General features: G+C 47.7%; 2 protein-coding genes and 1 pseudogene across 3 annotated transcripts; 1 reads left to right on the plus strand and 2 right to left on the minus strand.

Annotated features, from left to right (window-relative positions):
- The first annotated feature begins 1,810 nt into the window (after positions 1-1,810).
- Positions 1,811-2,256, plus strand: LOC120675081 (annotated as a pseudogene).
- An 830-nt stretch (positions 2,257-3,086) lies between these two features.
- Positions 3,087-6,861, minus strand: LOC120673433 (F-box protein SKP2A-like). Of its 2 annotated transcripts, none has more exons than XM_039954260.1 (5): positions 6,702-6,861; positions 5,321-5,643; positions 4,088-4,436; positions 3,879-4,020; positions 3,087-3,774 (listed from the first exon to the last, which is right to left on the minus strand). In XM_039954260.1, exons 2-5 carry the CDS (start codon positions 5,575-5,577, stop codon positions 3,389-3,391), a joined length of 1,134 nt encoding a protein of 377 aa, XP_039810194.1. In that variant the 5' UTR covers positions 5,578-5,643; positions 6,702-6,861; the 3' UTR covers positions 3,087-3,388. The 2 variants fall into 2 exon arrangements, with proteins under 2 accessions (XP_039810194.1, XP_039810195.1); XM_039954261.1 differs by lacking the exon at positions 6,702-6,861 and adding an exon at positions 6,233-6,684.
- A 6,267-nt stretch (positions 6,862-13,128) lies between these two features.
- LOC120676218 (protein NSP-INTERACTING KINASE 2-like) lies at positions 13,129-17,772 on the minus strand. Its single transcript, XM_039957451.1, has 10 exons — positions 17,120-17,772; positions 16,025-16,161; positions 15,735-15,832; positions 15,281-15,624; positions 14,490-14,894; positions 14,247-14,407; positions 14,098-14,171; positions 13,821-13,965; positions 13,579-13,728; positions 13,129-13,492 (listed from the first exon to the last, which is right to left on the minus strand). The coding sequence occupies exons 1-10, from the start codon at positions 17,571-17,573 to the stop codon at positions 13,415-13,417; spliced, it is 2,046 nt and encodes a 681-aa protein (XP_039813385.1). The 5' UTR covers positions 17,574-17,772; the 3' UTR covers positions 13,129-13,414.
- Between the last annotated feature and the right edge of the window lie 158 nt (positions 17,773-17,930).

Below are 17,930 nucleotides of genomic sequence, written 5' to 3' on the forward strand. Positions count from 1 at the left end.
CTGTCCCTAGTGTGAACGGCGGTTTGTGCTGGGGATTCCGGTAACCAGGCCGCCATCAGCCGCTCCTTTTTTTTTTCTTCATCCTGTGTGCTTTCCCGAGCAAAACGTTGGGCGATCGAGAAGCGAATAAACTGCATGCGTTTGCGTGCTGCTGCCGCCACTAGTGCTCGCAAAGATTAGGCACGCCCGGAGTGTCGTTTCGCATGGCGTCTTTTGACTAGTTCCCGCCGGCCCACTTCTTCGGCTGGCTTGCACGGCCAGCTCGTACGTGATGCTGCCGTGTGACACTGCTAGCAGCTAGCTAGTCAAGCGCGTGCGTGTGTGCATGCAGCTAGCATGCATGCGGCACAATCATTTCAGGTTTCAGCCGCCCTTGCAAAAACTTGCATTATTGCAGGCTTGCAGCAGCGAATCCAATACATTGTTGCATGCACGCAATGCTGTTTGAAAGTGTGTGTGTGTGTATATATATATATATATATATATATATATATATATATATATATATATATATGCAACTTGCTGGTGGCTCTGTGATTATGTCAGTATTACATGCTGCGTGCGAGGTTGTGCTAGCTGTGGCCCTGCTCACGACGCAACGGTATGCTGCATCACAGAGAATCTATCTAGACTTGGTACAGGCCGGTCCGATGCAATAATGCATGTGTCAGTGTCACACGGCAACAACGGCTCGTGAAGGCATTGTCGACGACAGCATCTCACGTCGGACGATAATTACAGGCTCCGTGCGTTGGCACGCGTAAGGACGATTTGGCTGGGGTCCTTTTCTCAGGGCGTTGTGATGCATTGTCTGAAGATGGCGATGGGCAAACGGATAAGAGCGAGAGAGCAGATAGTAGATCGACGACGACGACGATGGCGTCGGAGACGTGCTGCTTGAGGCGCATGCGTGGAGTGGAGACTTGGACCACCCTACGCTCGCCGATCTTTCCGCTCCAGCTGACGACCAAATAAATGGCGACTCCGGCGGATTGGATCAGATCGGAGTTCATCTATATGATATCTGGGATGATCTCCCTGCGGAGAATTGACCGTGCTCGCATGTCAACCCCCCAACAAGTCCTCGACAGTGAGGCCAGGCCTGCTGCTCAGATAGAAGAGGAAGAAGCCACAAGTCAAGGCATTACCTACTAGCCACGACCAGGTTCCACGGTCAGCAGCGCAGGAACGGCTCCAATGCCGCAAATAGTCGCAGGGACGACCCTGCATCTACACTCCAGAACACAGGTGTTCTTTTGGGACTGTGTCCAGTAGTCGTCGGTAGGTCGATCATGGAGCTAGACGACGGAGTCCAACCAACCCATCGATCGGCTGCTCAATCATCGGCGTGCTAGCTCCGGCCCGTTTTTCGTGTCCGGGACATGTGTAGGTCTTTCGCACGCATGCAGTGACCAAGGTACGCGCCCACCAGTGGATCGAGGTCGCTGAACACCTAATCTGATGGAGTGATAGGTCGTGGATGTGTTGCACCGGAGAGCCGGAGGCAGTAAATATGTTGGGTGCAAGTGCAAGGGCCAAATCTTGATCCTTCGGTAGGGACTGATCATCCTTTTTTCAGATCAGGTCACGTCCTCTAGAAGATAGAAAATTTTTGCCACTAGAGACTCTTCTTTCTTTCTGCTTTTCCGGCCCGGACAGAACAAGGACGAAATGGCAAGAAAACCTGACATCTGGGACCCTCCAGCGCAACATCCAGTTCCTCCTACTACCTAAGGCCCAAAAGGCTCGCAAGTGGGCTAGCAGCGCCACTGGCCCAGACGGGAGGACGCTTGACAAGTACAAGCGGCCCATGCAGATGCCGCCTACACGCTGGATCCTCCTGCTGGCTGCTGCGTTTTTCAGTTTCACATATCCAAGCTACAGCTCACAAATATCAAGAGCTTCCCGTTCCCGCCGTCTATGTCCAATATGGCATCGAGATCCAGCGTGTCTCCCTTGCGGCCTTGCCCTCCTCGTCGCGCTGCTGCTCTCGTGCGCCGCCATGAACAGCGCGGCGCCGAGGCTGGAGGAGGCGGCGGCGCCCAAGGACGAAGAGGAGTTCCCGCCGCGCACCTGCCCGTGCCGGAGGCAGGTGCCAGTGCCAGTGCCAGAACACGAGCTACCTCCGTTCCCAGAGGTGCACCTGCCGCCGTTCGAAGCCTCGGCTGCCGGGGGACGGAGGTCGACCTGCCGTCGAAGCCCGAGATTCCCGCCGTCCCCGAGTTCCACTTCCCAGAGCCAGAGGCTGAACCATGAGCCCACCCATGATGCATCTGATCGGGGGTTCTACCATCTGTGTGCTTGCTAGCTGCTATTGCTACTCGTGACTCGTCAGCTGCCGCGGCTCCGGAGCGCCTCGCGGGGCCGTCACATTCTCCTCCTCCGGCCACGGCCAAGGCATTTGGATGCCTGCTTGCGATTTAACTATCTTGCTCTTCTGTGGGGTTGCGGAGGAATTGCAACCTGAATGCAAACCTTAGCCCAAATGCGCAATGGTTTCATTTGGATGACTCGCAGGTCTTTTTCTTTTTCTTTTTTTTAAGAAAGAGACTTACTTAGCATCGGCTGAGATGGTTTGGACCTGTCCAACGAAAGCCTCCTAAGGCGCCGGTGTGTAATGAGGTTCTTGAGCGGGTCGATAATGTAAAGAAGGGTAAAGGTAGACCTAAAGTGACGTGGGATGCATCGGCTGAGATGGTTTGGACCTGTCCAACGAAGGCCTCCTGAGGCGCCGGTGCGTAATGAGATTCTTGAGCGGGGTCGATAATGTAAAGAGGGGTAAAGATAGACCTAAACTGACGTGGGATGAGTCGGTTAAGAGAGACTTTAAGGATTGAAATATCTCTAAACAGATAGCTTTAGATAGGAGCGCTTGGAGACTAGCTATCAATGTGCTTGAACCTTGAACTTATTTCTTTCGGGTTTCATCTCTAGCCTACTCCAATTTGCTTGGTAGAAAAGACTATGTTGTTATTGTTGTTTGAAAGAAAGAGACTCACAGGCTCTCTATCACGTCCGCGACCCATCTCGAGTCATCAGGAAGATCGCATGATTTTGGCATCAGAGACCACGATCCTCTCCACAGAGGCCGGAAAACAAATATCGTTGCCCACGAGAGTCAGCAGCCAAGACCTCAAAAGCAAAAGACCACATGTACAGACTACAGAGCACAGTCCATAATTTTGCAGACAGCAAACTCAGCCCCGTCGCTCTACAAGTTCTGGGTACACACATCTTCAACGCACACACAAAGTTCCAACTACCCAGCACAAGCACTTCTAACACAACAGCAGTTCAGCACAATCTGCTCTCCTCACCGCTCCACGATCACGGGCCAAACCACGCCACAGACCCGACACTACGTCTCCGGTGGCCTGATCCACGGATTTCAGTAGGCGTGGTTGGAGAGGATGGCTCGCCCGGCGCGGTGCGGGTGGAGCGCGCAGGCGCAGTGCACGGAGGTGAGGCTGAGGCAGCCGCTGATGTTGAGCGAGTGCCGCTCCGGGCACGTGTGCAGCGCCGGGAACGAGTCGCACACCGCCTGCACTGCAGGCGGAGTCAGCGCCGTGCACTGGCTGATGTTCAGGCTCGCCAGGCCGTCCCGGTCATTGCTGCCGCCGCCGCTCCTCGCAGCGTCCCAGCCCCGGCCCTGGCTCCTCACGCGGCCGTTCGCGGCCAGCGAGTACATGGCGCGGTCCGTGATGTTCTGGCAGTAGTACAGCCCCAGGAACCGCAAGTGAGGGCAGCCGTTCGCCAGCGCAACCACGCTCTCATCTTCATACAATCAAGCAAGAGTTTAAATCAATAAACCAACAAAATAATCCTGAACGAATTCAAATCAATCAAACAAAATAACGTAAACTTGGAAGAATTACTACCTGTTATGAGAACACAACCACACAAGTCCACAGCCCTGAGTTCAGGGCACCCTGACGCCAAGCTGGTCACTCCTTTGTCAGTGATGCTATCGCACCAGCCCAGGTTCAAGGATTGCAGCTGGCCGCAGTTACAGGCAATGGCCTGCAACGTCAAAATGGCAGAGGGTCAATACAAGCCCAGGAAAACAATGCTGCAGCAACAGAAGTACCTGAAGTGCTCTGTCAGAAGCTGCCCTAACACACCCGCACAGATTCAGGCATTTTAGGCTCTTGCACTGGCTACCGAGGAACACTAAAGCAGCGTCGCTGAAATTGGAGCACCCGCTGATGTTGAGCCTTGTGAGGTGAGGGCACCCATGAGCCAGAGCATACAAGGACCAGTCACTAAGCCGAAAGCTTCTGCTGAGATCCAGCTCGCGCAGATCATGACAGTACTTGGCCACAGCCTCAACGCCGCTGTCTTCAAGCTGAGGCTTGATCTGCCGTAGAGATAGAACTTGCAGCTTCGTGAATTTGTGAGCCAGGGATATCACTAAGTCATTCATGTGATCTCGGCACCTGAAAATGACACTTTCTTTTGTCAACGAACAATTTTCCTTCCAAGACATCATTCAAAAAGACCAGGTGGTAACGTAGGAAGTGTAATGAGGTAGTAATAATCCAATACTCTATTTGCGTTGCATAGCAAGAAAACAAAAAGAAAAAAAAGAAACTGCAGCACAAAACATGAAACAAGCTAAGCACAATATCATCCAAAATTCGTATCATGTAAGGCTGTTTTTGTTATTTCAGAAGAACATTTGCACAACAATTCCTTTAAAAGGCGAAAGCTATGTGAATCAAAAGCCATGAAACAATAACTAAAATTGGCGCTTCAAACTTCAAAGTGCTCTAATGACCCACAGGGGCTATTGTACTGTACTTTTGTTGCAATAGTGCCCATACGATGGGAAACATGCCATCAGGAATTGTTCAACCAAGTTATAAAACTATGTACTGTGTCTCAGCATTTAGACTTCATTTTCACGTTTCTATATATAACATTGTCAACTACATTACAACGAAAATGGAGCATGGAATTCTCATGTTTGGAGTGGACCCTTATAGCTAGAGCATCATATGGATGACTGTATACATCATATGGTTGAACAGCAGTGGTTGAACAACAAAAATAAAAACAAAAACAAAATGATTTGATGCATAGCAAGATCTCCTAAAAAAAAGTAAAACAGATTACAGAATTAGCAAAGTTCTGCTGCAAGCATTATGACCATATTAAGGTTTAAAACACCCAGGAAACTGAATAAAGCTGAACAACTAATGGACTACTGTACCCAAAATCCATGGTATGGGAACATCTCAATTCTTAAATCATGATATTTGATTCTGAAGATAAGACATGTCAAACTAAAATGGACATGTCTGAAAGGAAAATTTCTTACCATGAGAGTGAAAGATTTGCAACTCCCCAACCTAACGCATCGCGCCATCCTGTGCATACACCGGACGCCACGATGACCATCCTATCGTCTCCAACTATTGACATAATCCGCAGGAGCAGCTCCATGGGGAGGTCTTTCCAATCTGTCAAGCTGGTTTCAGTGCCACCATTCTGAGCCTGCCTAATCTCGACACCACCAGAAACCATAAGAGTATCGAACGAATTGCTCAATCCGCTCAGTGGCTTCACACTATCCATAATTTGGCCCACCAAAGATAATTTGTAGAACTGATCCTTGTTTATGAATTGAAAGGAAACCTACGCCTGCAATCAAAACAACACTATTGAGAGATCTGGTGACCTACCTGAACTTGTCATAGAACATTTACAAGCTAAGAAGACTGCGTGTAGCTGAAATTAGCAGTAACTTAGTAATAGATGCTTGCACAAGAACTGCTACAAGATGCAGTATGTAAAATTCCCAAATCTGATCTAGAACAGTACTTCAATGGTAAGGTGACAGTATTTCGCTTATCCACTAACTAAACAAAGCTAAACCAAAAGGGAATAACATTAACATGCAGATACAAGCTTGCGCGAGTAGGAAATGATCAAGGATCTAAACATCTATTACTCAATAACCGAGATCTTCAGGAGAGCACTTCTGAAATTTTGTAAAACTAGAAGAAGCAAACTTATTATAAATAGCTGCACATAGGATGGCAATCTTCGGGTGGAGATCTCCTAACACCCACACGAAGCGCACAAAGAGTGTGTTCGTCGCAATCAGCGACCTTTCAGTCCAAGATGGGTTCGCTCTGAAGCCCATTGAATGCAAGTCTGAAACGCATCGAGCTAAAATGTAGAAGCAACGGCAAGCGTGAGGCAGCACGGCATATGAAAGGTGCCGAACCTTCGTTTTGGCAAGGTGCCGAAATTTTCGGCAAAAGCATGGGAGACGTGCTTTGCAACGCCAAGTTCTAACAAACCAAAACAGCAAGCCAAGGTTCGGAAGATTCGAGCCTGGGAAGAGCAAATCCGTCACGGCCATCGATAAATCCCAAATCCCCGGTGGCAAATCCGGTGCAGATAGCATCCGCTCAGCACACAGGGACCCACCGCAAGTACCCGGATGAAAGGAATATCCAGGAAAACAACTCCAAATCCCCCGGCGTTGCAGACTTGCAGTAGCTTTCGCGCACAGCACAGACAGCAACATAGAAGACCACGACGCTACGGGTGAAAAGGGCCCATGGATGGATTCAACCAGGAGCTCAGAAGGCAATCTCAGTATCAGGAGCAGACGAATCGCAAAACAGAACCAAGCGATCCCGAATTTCCCGCGGTAGAGAGAAAGGGACGCGAGCTTGCTTTCTGCTCACCTAGCCCGAGGATCGAAGAAAGCACTGGAGAGCGTAAATCTCCACCCCCAAAACCGCGGCGGAGAAGGGTCGCGAAGAAGAAGAAATCCTAGTTTTAAGTCGCAGTTATGAACTGGCGACTGCCTTGGGGCGGGGCACGGCGGGGGGTTCTAATAGAAGGCGGAGGCGGCCGGCGGGGCCGGGGCCGGGCACGTGTGCGGTGGCGTCGAGAAGGCGACGGCTAGGGGGGCGCGGGAGTTTACGTTTACACCCCTCGTTTTCGTGTTCTGCGGATGCGGGGACGGGAAAACGGGAGGAGAGCGCTGTCCGGTCCCGCCGCCGCAGCCGGAAGGAAGGAAACGTCTGGAAGGGCTCGGTTGCTCCGTGGGCTTGCCGTTGGTTTCCAAGGGCCCGGGCTCGGGGCCCAGGGTCGAAATGGCGAAGGGCTGGGCCGTGTTTTGGGCTGTACTGGTTTGTGTTTCTCTTAGACTGACTTCAACAGCATGAGCCAAATGCATTTTTGTCTCTCCACCATCTACTGTGCTCCTTGCAACCGGCTCCAACAGCCGATGCAAATGCGCGATGCAAAATGCATCGGAGGAAAGAGGAGATGCAAAATTATAATCCCTCTCTCCTCCGATGCATTCCTGCGAGCGTGGACGCGTCGCGGATCGCCGAGCGGTGCGGCAGGGGCGGCTGCGGCTCCGGCCGGAAGAAGGCGGACGTCCGGTGCGCGGTGGCGGACGGGCTCCGCGCGCTCGGGTACGACGCGGCGGTGTGCACGTCGTGCTCCCGGCCTCCCTCCCTCTGCCGCCTCGTCCCCTGCTCCCCCTCCTGCTCATGCCTGGCGGCGGCGGAGGAGTCGAGGCGGTGGCGGCCCGGCGGCTGAGCGCGGGGCCGGTGGGGAGGAGCCAAGCTGCGCTGGCCGCGGCGCGCGAGGCCGGCGGCGGAGGGGCGGGGCTGCCGGGGCGCGATGAGGACCGACAGGTGCGCGCGGAGGCGCGGTGGCGAGCCGCCGGCGGACGAGCAGGGGGACGGCGCGACGGAGCAGGGGACGAGCGGGGAGGAGCTTGGAGGCGCAGCGGATCTGCACCCATGGCGGAGCTCGGAGCATGCAGCGCTCTGTTGGATCCTCCCTTTCCCTCCAGGATGGGCTGCAGCGCGGGGCTCATCGCCGTCGGCCCGCGCCAAGATGGAGCTCCGCTGCCTCGTCTGCACCAACATCGGCGCGCACGACGACACACACGCCGCCGTCGTGCACCGCGAGGACGCCGACGGCCGCCTCGGCGTCAGCCTCAGCAAGGCGCTCCCCAAGGCCGCCATGCGCGCCTTCACGGAGAACCTCCGGCGCTTAGCGCCACGCATCCTCCCCGCCCGCGAGCTCGCCCGCTTCGCGTGCCGCCTCCTCGTCCGCAAGCTCCTCCGGCGCAAGGCGGCGGCGGCCAACAAGGGGGAGGCCCCCAAGATCAACTTCAAGACCGGCGTGGACCACTTCTGCCTCCACCCCGGCGCCGGTGGCAGCTTGAGGAGAGGGAAGGGGCGCCCGCGGCAGCTCGCCGGATCCGGGGCGCGGCGAGAGGGGCAGGATTTTGCGTCGCCTCTGTTGGAGATCGGAAGTTGCGCTGCATCTTGCGTCGCCACTGTAGACGAGGCAAATGCCTGAATGCCTTCTTATTTTGCACTCTATTGTTGGAGTCAGTCTTATGACAGCCAGAGCATCTGATGAAATCATAGATAGCTGCTAGTTCGAACAATTTGATATTTTGTTTATTACTTCGCGACGCCTTCGATGGACTTTTTTATGGATTAAATATTTAACCTCTGTCCCAATTGAACCTCGAGTTACCATTATCTTTCTAAGGTAGCATTAAAAACTTTGATACTCTATATATTAATATAGTACTCATCACGACAGTTAAAATAACATATGATATCCTCGCCTTTTTTATTATAAATAGCTAGATGCACTAAAAAACGATACTAAATCGGCAAGACGTGGTGGGTTTAGCCCATGTACTAGCCCGGCACGGTTATTCGGTTTGGTTCCTTCTAGAATTCTTAGAATGCGTCTTCTAAACTCCGCATGAAGTAATAAATGAAATTTATTTGTAAAATTTTTTTAAAGATGAGTGTAATTTTTCGCGACGAATCTAATGACGGTAAATAATTGATGATTGAACACAGTGATGTTACAGTAACCATCATCGAATCACACGGTCAAAGGTCTCATTAGATTCTTCAGAATTCCTAGCGCAGGGTTGTGAAGTTGATTTTGTAAATTGTATTTATTTGACACTCCTAATTAACGGTCAAAGTGCGTTCTAGACTATTCTAGGAACGAACCAAACAGGACCTACGTGCTGGTCCGGATACAAAACTAATGGGCATTGCACGATTACATACGACAACAGCCCACAATCTACCTTTATGTATATATATTTTCTATGTCCTCTCTTAAACCCTAATTTTCTTCTTCTTTTTTCCTATAAGATAGCCGCCATCTTCCTCTCCCCCCTCTCTCTTCGACGTGCACCCAGGGTTTAAAAACCGGTGGGAACCGGAAACCGGTCAAACCGGTCCGGGCCGTTTCCGGTTTCGGCATGTACCCAACCAGCCCAAATTCAAATTCAAAAAATGAAAAATTTCCAAAAAATTTCTAAAAATACTTCAAGGGCGACGATATAATGGTGTCAAATTTTCTCAAAAATTCGTTCATTTAGTATAGTTTGTGGGGATTTGAAGTTAAATCAAAAAAAGAAAAAGAAAAAGAATGGACCGCATATGGCGGCCGGTAAACCGGTCGGAACCGGTTACACATGTGATTTTGAATTTCAATTTAAATTCAACCGGTTTCCACCGATTTCCTGTCAAACCGGTCCGGTAAACTGCTACAGGAGGGCGGCGATTTGACCGAACCGGTCGAAAAAAAACCTTGCGTGCACCTCCTCTCTCTCTCCCGTCCTTGTGTCACGCGCGTTGCCTCTCCTTGGGTGTGTTTAGATGCCCCAAACCCCCCAAATCCAAACTTTCCATCACATCGAATCATTAAATATAGCAAATGACACATGCATAGAGTACTAAATGTAGGTAAATAAAAAAACTAATTGCATAGTTTTGATGTACGTTGTGAGACGAATCTTTTGAGCCTAGTTAGGTCATGGTAGGACAATATTTACCACAAACAAACGAAAATTGCTACAATGAGCTATAGTGTCCGATGTGAATTTTTCTCCCACTTTTCCAGGGATCTAAACACAGCCCTTGTGGCGTCATGCGCCGTCATCCCACTGGCATCCCTACTCACACACCGCCACCACCACTTTTGTCGCCACCACCGCACTCGCTAGCGTCTCTGCTCGCACGATACCACCGCCAGACGCCATGCTACGATTGACACGAAGCCACCGGGGGTGTGTTTAGATCCCATAAAAACCCCCAACATCCAAACTTTCCATCACATCAAAATCACATTGAAACATTAAATATAACAAATAACCCATGCATGGAGTACTAAATGTAGGTAAATAAAAAAACTAATTGCATAGTTTTGATGTACGTTGCGAGACGAATCTTTTGAGCCTAGTTAGGTCATGGTAGGACAATATTTACCACAAATAAACAAAAACGCTACAATGCGCTACAGTGTCCGATGCGATTTTCGCATCCTCCTTTCCCTCCACGATGGCAAGCCAGTCGTGTCGTGCCTAGGCTGATGAGATAGCACGCAGTGCTGGTACGGTACGATCCTGCTAAATCTTAGTGTCTAGTCATGTTCATGCGGTGTACCTCGTATCTTGAGCGAGCTCGGTGTCCTCGTTATCACCGTTACGTAATTCTTCCAAACACGGACCTGTAATTGTACAGCCAAAATGATGTCTAGATAACCTAAAGCGGAGGCCATCCGAAAAGCCGTCTAAATTCAATGAACTGAGACCAGACTGCATGAGGCGGTGTTTAGTTCCCGGGCTGTGTTGTGTTTACTTCCCCTAACTCCTTCAAATTTTCCAAACTTTTCATCACATCGAAATATTAAATATAGCAAATAACACATGCATGTAGTACTAAATGTAGGTAAATAAAAAACTAATTGCATAGTTTTGATGTACGTTGCGAGACGAATCTTTTGAACCTAGTTAGTCTATGGTAGGACAATATTTACCACATACAAACGAAAAGTGGTACAGTGCTTTTCGCAAACACTTTTCACATACTTTTTGCAACTAAACACAGCCCCAAATTTGTTTGCACAGTACCCGTCAAATCAAATTTTCGAATACATGCATAGAACATTAAATGTAATTGAAAAAAATAACTAATTACATAGTTTAACTGATTCATACGAGATGAATCTAATAATGCTAATTAATCCATAATTGAATATTATTTATCAAATAACAATGAAACGTGCTACAGTACTCAAATTCAAATTTTTTAACCAACTAAACACCCCTTGAGGCCAATCATACCTTTGGGTTGATTGATTGATCGCTTGAGCCAAAAGAGACCGGCAGTTCCATCCTGCTCCCTAGTGGCCACTGTCACTCGCCACTCACTGGCCGCTGCCTCAGCTAAACTATTCCAAAAAGATTGTCAGAATAGGTTAGATTTTGTCTGCAAATGCTCGTCGTTTTGATCATTTATAGGATACAATTTCCAACTAACAGCAAAACAAAAACATATTATTGCCTGATTAGTCTGTGTTAAAGGCGACGTTAGGGAGAGGAATGCAGATAAATAAAAAAATAAGAGAAAGTAATTTTACTGACAATCAGAGTACATTATATATTGCATTGATACCTCCGGATCGAAACACAGCCGCGAAATGGGATCACAAAAAGTTTACATGCTACTGCCAGCACACTTGTCTCCTGCACTGACTATGCATGAACCTAGCCACGAACCTAGCCCGGATTGGCTTTCACCAGCAGCTCGATCTCAAAAAGGTTGGACAGGCAAGAACGTACAAAGCCAATGTGCTGATAAAGAATAATATCACCAGCATCGCAGAAAATTAGTAAATCAGCGAAGAATTATTGGCTGGATGCTGGATGTTCTGCTTAATTACTTGCTCAGGCTGCAGAAAGCAACGGTTATCTTCCGGCGTCATCCAGTGATTTGATCACTTGTTTGGACGTCCTAGCCGTCAACTGTGTCTAGCTGATTTCCTTAGAAAATACGTCCAGTAGTTGACACATGGATAATATAACTCATTGATCATTCTCTCAAGAGAAATACAAGTACTCCTAGCAATTAAATGGAAGGCTGGGGCACTTCATCCTTGGTTGAATCCCCTTCGACTCGAACTTTGGAGCATGTTTTTTCTTGACATCGCAACGTTATCTAGTTTGCCACGGCGAATCCTCAGAAAACATACGCAAGCATCTTATGCAGTATGACATAGCCATATATACTCGATTTGTGGCTCAATGCATGTTCATCAGAAACTATCAGGATACTGACTGCATTACTCCAGAACATGTTGGCCAATTATTATCCACTATACGATACATGCCACCAGAAGATAGCATTTTACACCAGGACAACATGTCAATTGTCAAGAACAGGGTGATCAGATACGTGCGCTGTCAGCAAGTTTTGTTTGATCCCTGATGACAGGTTTGCTATTAGCTAGATGTGATTCCGACCCACTGACTGCACTTGTCCGTCGACCTCTCTCTGTAAAGAAATATCAGAGATCCGAGTGTCGCACAGTTACCTTCTATGTTCAACTTTAGCAGGATTATTTATTATTTTTTCAGGGAAAAGGAGTGATTCCTTGTAGGCACTACAACTCTGGCAAAGCATGAGCCTTACTCATCTTTGTTCTTCAGATTCCACGGCTGCAAAAACTTTTAATTAAACTCAGCTTCACCTTCACCTTCACATAACCAATAAAATTCAGTTGGGCAAGGTTTCCCAGTAGTGAAGAAAAGCTCCTTTTGGTACATGCAAGCATGCTTTCTTTTCCAGTCAGAAGGCATCTGATCCCCTCCAAATCCAATTTGCCGGAACTGTTTGGCCAACTAATGATGGTCAAGAATTCTAAGGCTTTCCTCTCAACAGAAGATGGTTCCATTGCCAACTTGCAGGGGCTGGGAAACCTGGAAAAAGGATGGCAGATAGCAACCCACAGGTCTATTCGTTGCTTTTAAGCATGATTCATGATTGGATGACCCCATAACTTTCATCAGCTCAATTTCAGTAGAAACTGGGGTCATAAAAATGTGCCAAGATGATTCAATGTCTTATCATATTCAGGAAAATTTTCCGCCCTTGAATTCTGTAGCTTACCTGCAGCAAAAATTAATGCGCTTGTATTCTGAGTCATAAGCATCACAATCTGTTGATACATGTTGAAGACCTGAGCAGTGTCATGAATCACTGTACTCTGTCAACCTAGTTGATTAGGCAGCTCAACGAAAAGGTCACCACACATCAAAAAAGAACGAAAGAAAGGCCAGGAGACACGAAACGACCACTCTGTGAAGATGCCATTTCATTTACAGAGATAAGAAAAGGAGAAACTAAAGGGGGGCAGTAATTCCCCAGGTACACTCAGTTATATGGGTGGAAGAAGCAAACAAAATAAGGGTGGAGAACTGGAAGAGAGGCAAAAGAGAGCGAGAAGCCAGGAAGTTACAATGTCCCCCAAGGAGAATGTGAATATGGATATGATTTTACTTTGTCCTGGTGGCACTGCCGGACAGATACTTTATCAGTCAGCTCACACGACATCACTTCATGAAATGTGGGATGAACTGTCGTGACAGATCCCTGATATGCTCATTTTCTGTCTCAATAAGGCGAACAACCTGCTTGCCCAGAGACAAAGTGAACTTACAATAACATTCTAAGCTAGTATCAATCAAGATTTTAGAATAACATCAGAGAAATTCACCTCTCCCATCGAAGGCCGCTGCTCTGGATTTGCCCTGACACAAAGATATGCAGCTTTGGCTAGATGATATAACACATATGTATCATATTCATCTTTGATGCGCTCATCGATTAGTTCATGAAGTGCAAGGCTCTCGACCAATGGCTCTGCCTGAAATTTTTTAAGGTGTTGGAAATTGAATTGTGCAGATGTATTGTGAGCACACAAATCGAAGTATAAGCAGAATTCACTAAGAAGAATACCCATTGCAGTATATGTGTGCACTGCCCTTCATATTCATCAAGCACCTTTCGACCAGATATTAGCTGGAAAAGAACAATCCCGAAGGCGTAGACATCTGTTCTGACAGAAACCATGCCAAATTGAGCATACTCAGGCGCCAAGTATCTGATGGACATGACAAGAAATCACTGGCAATGTCAGAAAAACAGGGTATCATAGAATGGAAAAACTAGTTGATAACTTTGCCGGAATTTTTGTTTAAAAAAAAACACTGCCGGAATTAGAGTTTGTCCAGACCCTGATTGACCCAGAATCCTTGTCTCGATGGAGTCATTGCCAGCCTTCCATTTTGCAAGACCAAAGTCGCCAAGCTGTGAAAGGCATAACTTCTATGATAAGAATGCAGAAGACGTTTTCATATTGACATGTGCCGGCACATTGCTTACCATAGGAACAAAGTCATGTGTCAACAGTACATTGCTTGGGCGCAAATCCCGATGAATGATTGGACCGGCACGACACTCCTCATGTAGAAACCGCAACCCTTTTGCAATACCGATAGCAATAGCATGCCTCTTGTGCCACTCTAGTAAGCTTGCCGACTTGTCTGTTTCCACCAAGTAACAAGAGCAGTCAGCATGCCAACATCACAATATGAATTATTTTAAACATATCAACTGAACACATACCAAATAAATGCCACTCGAGGGAATTGTTGCATATATACTCGTACACCAAGATGTTGTAACTTTCTTTACAGCAGTAACCAAGCAACATGACAATATTCCGGTGCCGGGCAAAACTGAGAACTTGCACCTCCGAGAAGAACTCAGTATAGCCCTGTGTGCTTGCTTCTTTGCGAACTTTGGCTGCAATGGCTTGACCATCCTTGAGCTGGCCCTTGTACACATGTCCAAATCCACCCTCGCCCAGCAAATTCTCATTTGAGAAGTCCGATGTTGCAGCTTGAATCTCTGAGAATGGAAATTTCATGGATTCCTTTATGTAAAGAACTGATTTTAGACCACAGCCAATACACAAAACCGGCCTCTCCGATGAATCATATTGGGCAGTCATTTGTTCTTCATATTTTCCTGGAAGGATCACACAAGACCACACACCGTATCACTGCATATGGCCATGTAACATCAAATAAATGGTAGCTGCCAGTAAACTGCAGAATATTGAATAAATCATGAGTTCCACTTGGATTAGTTGCCATGACCACAAGTACTACCAGTAGGTTTGTCTCAGTGGCGGAGCTACACATACTCGTTGATGTCAGCTGACATCGGTGATTTTGTGAAATTCAATGAGAAATCACTGTTTTGCATTGTTTACGTGTGGATTTGACAACATTACGAGATAGAGCTGACATCGGTGGCTTCGACTGCTGGCTCCGCCCCTGGTTTGTCTTCTATTTTCTGCACTGTCTGCTGTAAAAAAACGGTTTTGTTTTAGTGAAGAAAAGTTATCTTACCATTAGACAGTGATTGGGTGTCATCGATTGTGATTGACATGCCACTGAAGTATGGCATACTGCATGCATCCACGCTGGAGGTCTCGTGGATACCACGGTTGCTTAGAGAGGCAAAGTAGCTTACAGGCGATGACATGTTTGGCACTCCGTGAGTAGCACTTGGTGTCTCAGAACTCAGATCTATCGTGACTGCAAATCGTTGCAGGTCCTTCACATCAGCTGTGCTTTTTCTTGATGGGTTCGTCCATATTGGCTTCAAGGTCTGCACCTGTAAATGATCCTGAAATGCTGCAACTTTGCAAGCTATGTGCTTTTCTAAGTGCCTGAAATCTCTCCTGAAGTGCCTGTAAGATTTATTCTAAATTCAATATTACCTCAAGTACCCATCAGATATGTAAAACTTTCGTTCAGGGTAGAATGTTATAGATGTTTGTATAAGAAATGATGCACAAACCTATCTAGAACGACCCAAGCAGCTTTGCTTGAATTTACTTCATGTATAATGACAATCTTTGCAGGTGCTCCAGGGGTTACCTTGAGGGTCACAGTAATCTGATACAAATTTCGAGTTTCAGAATGTAAAAAGTATTTCAAGGTTGCCAATGTACCTAGTAAATCACTTTATTATTCAGATTTCAGACAGAACAGTGATTGCATGGGGACTAGGGAAGAAAATAGGCATGCTTATATTTCCTATTGAAGAATAACATCTCTGTATGGAATATATAGATAAAGGTATTTTACCCCAACTTTGCGGAACGCCTCTGCAAATTGGTGAAGCTTGTTTTTGTAGATTTCAGCTATTTTTGTCACCTGATCACCTAGATATCTGTCGCTTGTCCCGGAAAAAGATTCAGTACATGGTTTGGTTTGGTAGCCCACTAAACACACAAAGAAGAAATAAAAGGATTAGTTTTCTAGTAAATACATTACTTATTTTGGTGAAACTAGTATTCAAAGAGAGCATTGGCCAGTATTATGGCCTTATTATTGCAAATTCAAAGTATATTGTTTTTTCTTATAAACAAATGTACATATCACGAAGGCATACTAAATGCCCATTTGGAGATAGCCCATGCAAGATATTGAATCATTGAAATTCCGTGCCAGATCGCACAGATGCTAGAAAAGCAGAAAGCAGCGGTGTACATTATTTTGAAAAGCATTACTGGTGGACGTTCAATGTACTAGGATTCTAAGCTTCAAATTTGAAATGGTGACTAACAATGGCCATATGAAACAATATGTTCTGAAACACATCATGGATTTCGGAATTTTGTTAAACAGGCACGCATGTTTTATTTGTTACTTTCTTTGATTTATTTCATGGGTTGATGATCTTCTTTGTGTCATTTCACGACACCATACGTGAAGCATGTCTTATGTCATGTAGACTACTCTATTCCATTTTTCTCCAAGAAAAAAAAATCTACACTATTCCATTGGTGATTCTCAAAGCTACAGTGCTATCCTCGACTGTGGATGCCAACGAACAGCATTATCAATTATCTATCAGGGGTGAAAATGAAGAATCAAATTACAATAGGCAACCCACTGCACAGGAAGCACAGCCATGCCACGCTATGCATGCTTGCAGTCTCATTTTACAAATGCAGAGTTTTCTATCTACTTCCACTGTAACTTTTCGATGACATTTTTTTTCTCAATGCAGAACGGGCAAATTCCAAAAGGGCAAAGGAACACTTGGATTAGGAGAATCAACTATCGCTATGGCATTTCTACTTTGTAAATTACATGTATGTAAAATACTAAAATAAGACTAGATTGGTCCGTGTCAAGTAGTAGAAGTAGGGGCATTTACGGGGTGGGCATCCTTACTCGGATGGGTGATGGAGTAGAGCACGCCGAGCACGAGCAGCGAGTCCCCAGCGCGGAGTATGTCGCCTTGGTCGACCAACCCCCTGAGCGCCGTCCTGATCTCGTCATCCCGGTGGTCCCGCGTGGCGTCCAGCGCCACCACGACCATCTGCGGCGGCGGCAGCGGCGACGACGGAGCCTTGGAAGGCGTCATGGCCCCGCCCTGAGGGGTGCCGTAGGCCGCCCCCGACGACGCGGGGGTGGCCTGGTCGTCCCCCGCCCCAATGATGGAGGACATCGACATGGGCGAGCCGAGCGGGGTGCTGAAAGGACTCCTCCACCGCCGCCGCTGCTTCTGCCGATGCAAGCTCCTCCTACTGCCGCCGCAGTCATCGTGGCCGCCCGGGAGCGCGGTTATGAAGGCCTCCAGACGCCTACGCGCCTCGGAGTATATTCGGGAGATTGCAGCGTACATTCGAACCCTGCCGCCGGCGCGGGGGGCATCTCGAAGGCGCCGGGGCGGAATATATCGCCGGCTCCCATCGCCATTGGTGGCAGTACCGAGGCGGAGGCGGCGAAACGCGGAAGCTTGCGGTTGTCGCGGCGCGCGGTGGGCGGCAGCGCCGGCGGTGGCAGCGAGAAAGCCGAGGGCATTTGATTTCCGCCCAAAAGGAAAGCGGAGGGCAAACGGTTTGCGAACTCGTTCTATTCTACTGTCCTACTGAATATGAATATTCAGTGACACCGTGATTCCTTAAAAAAAAATGTTTCCTCCAAAAGCGGCGACACCTTCTTGCAATCATCAGCACCTTGGCGGCTAATTCTATGCAGG

Source organism: Panicum virgatum, chromosome 5N (assembly GCF_016808335.1).
Source record: "Panicum virgatum strain AP13 chromosome 5N, P.virgatum_v5, whole genome shotgun sequence".
Lineage (NCBI taxonomy): Eukaryota > Viridiplantae > Streptophyta > Magnoliopsida > Poales > Poaceae > Panicum > Panicum virgatum.

Coding starts and splice junctions, on each gene's coding strand:
- LOC120673433 (XM_039954260.1), bottom strand. CDS start 5,577: ATGGATAGTGTGAAGCCACTGAGCGGATTGAGCAATTCGTTCGATACT. Junction 4,021..4,087: donor CTTCTGACAGAGCACTTCAG/GTACTTCTGTTG, acceptor TTGACGTTGCAG/GCCATTGCCTGTAACTGCGG. Junction 3,775..3,878: donor TGGTTGTGTTCTCATAACAG/GTAGTAATTCTT, acceptor GATTGTATGAAG/ATGAGAGCGTGGTTGCGCTG.
- LOC120676218 (XM_039957451.1), bottom strand. CDS start 17,573: ATGTACGCTGCAATCTCCCGAATATACTCCGAGGCGCGTAGGCGTCTG. Junction 14,172..14,246: donor CACATGACTTTGTTCCTATG/GTAAGCAATGTG, acceptor TGCCTTTCACAG/CTTGGCGACTTTGGTCTTGC. Junction 13,493..13,578: donor AGCGGCCTTCGATGGGAGAG/GTGAATTTCTCT, acceptor CTGGGCAAGCAG/GTTGTTCGCCTTATTGAGAC.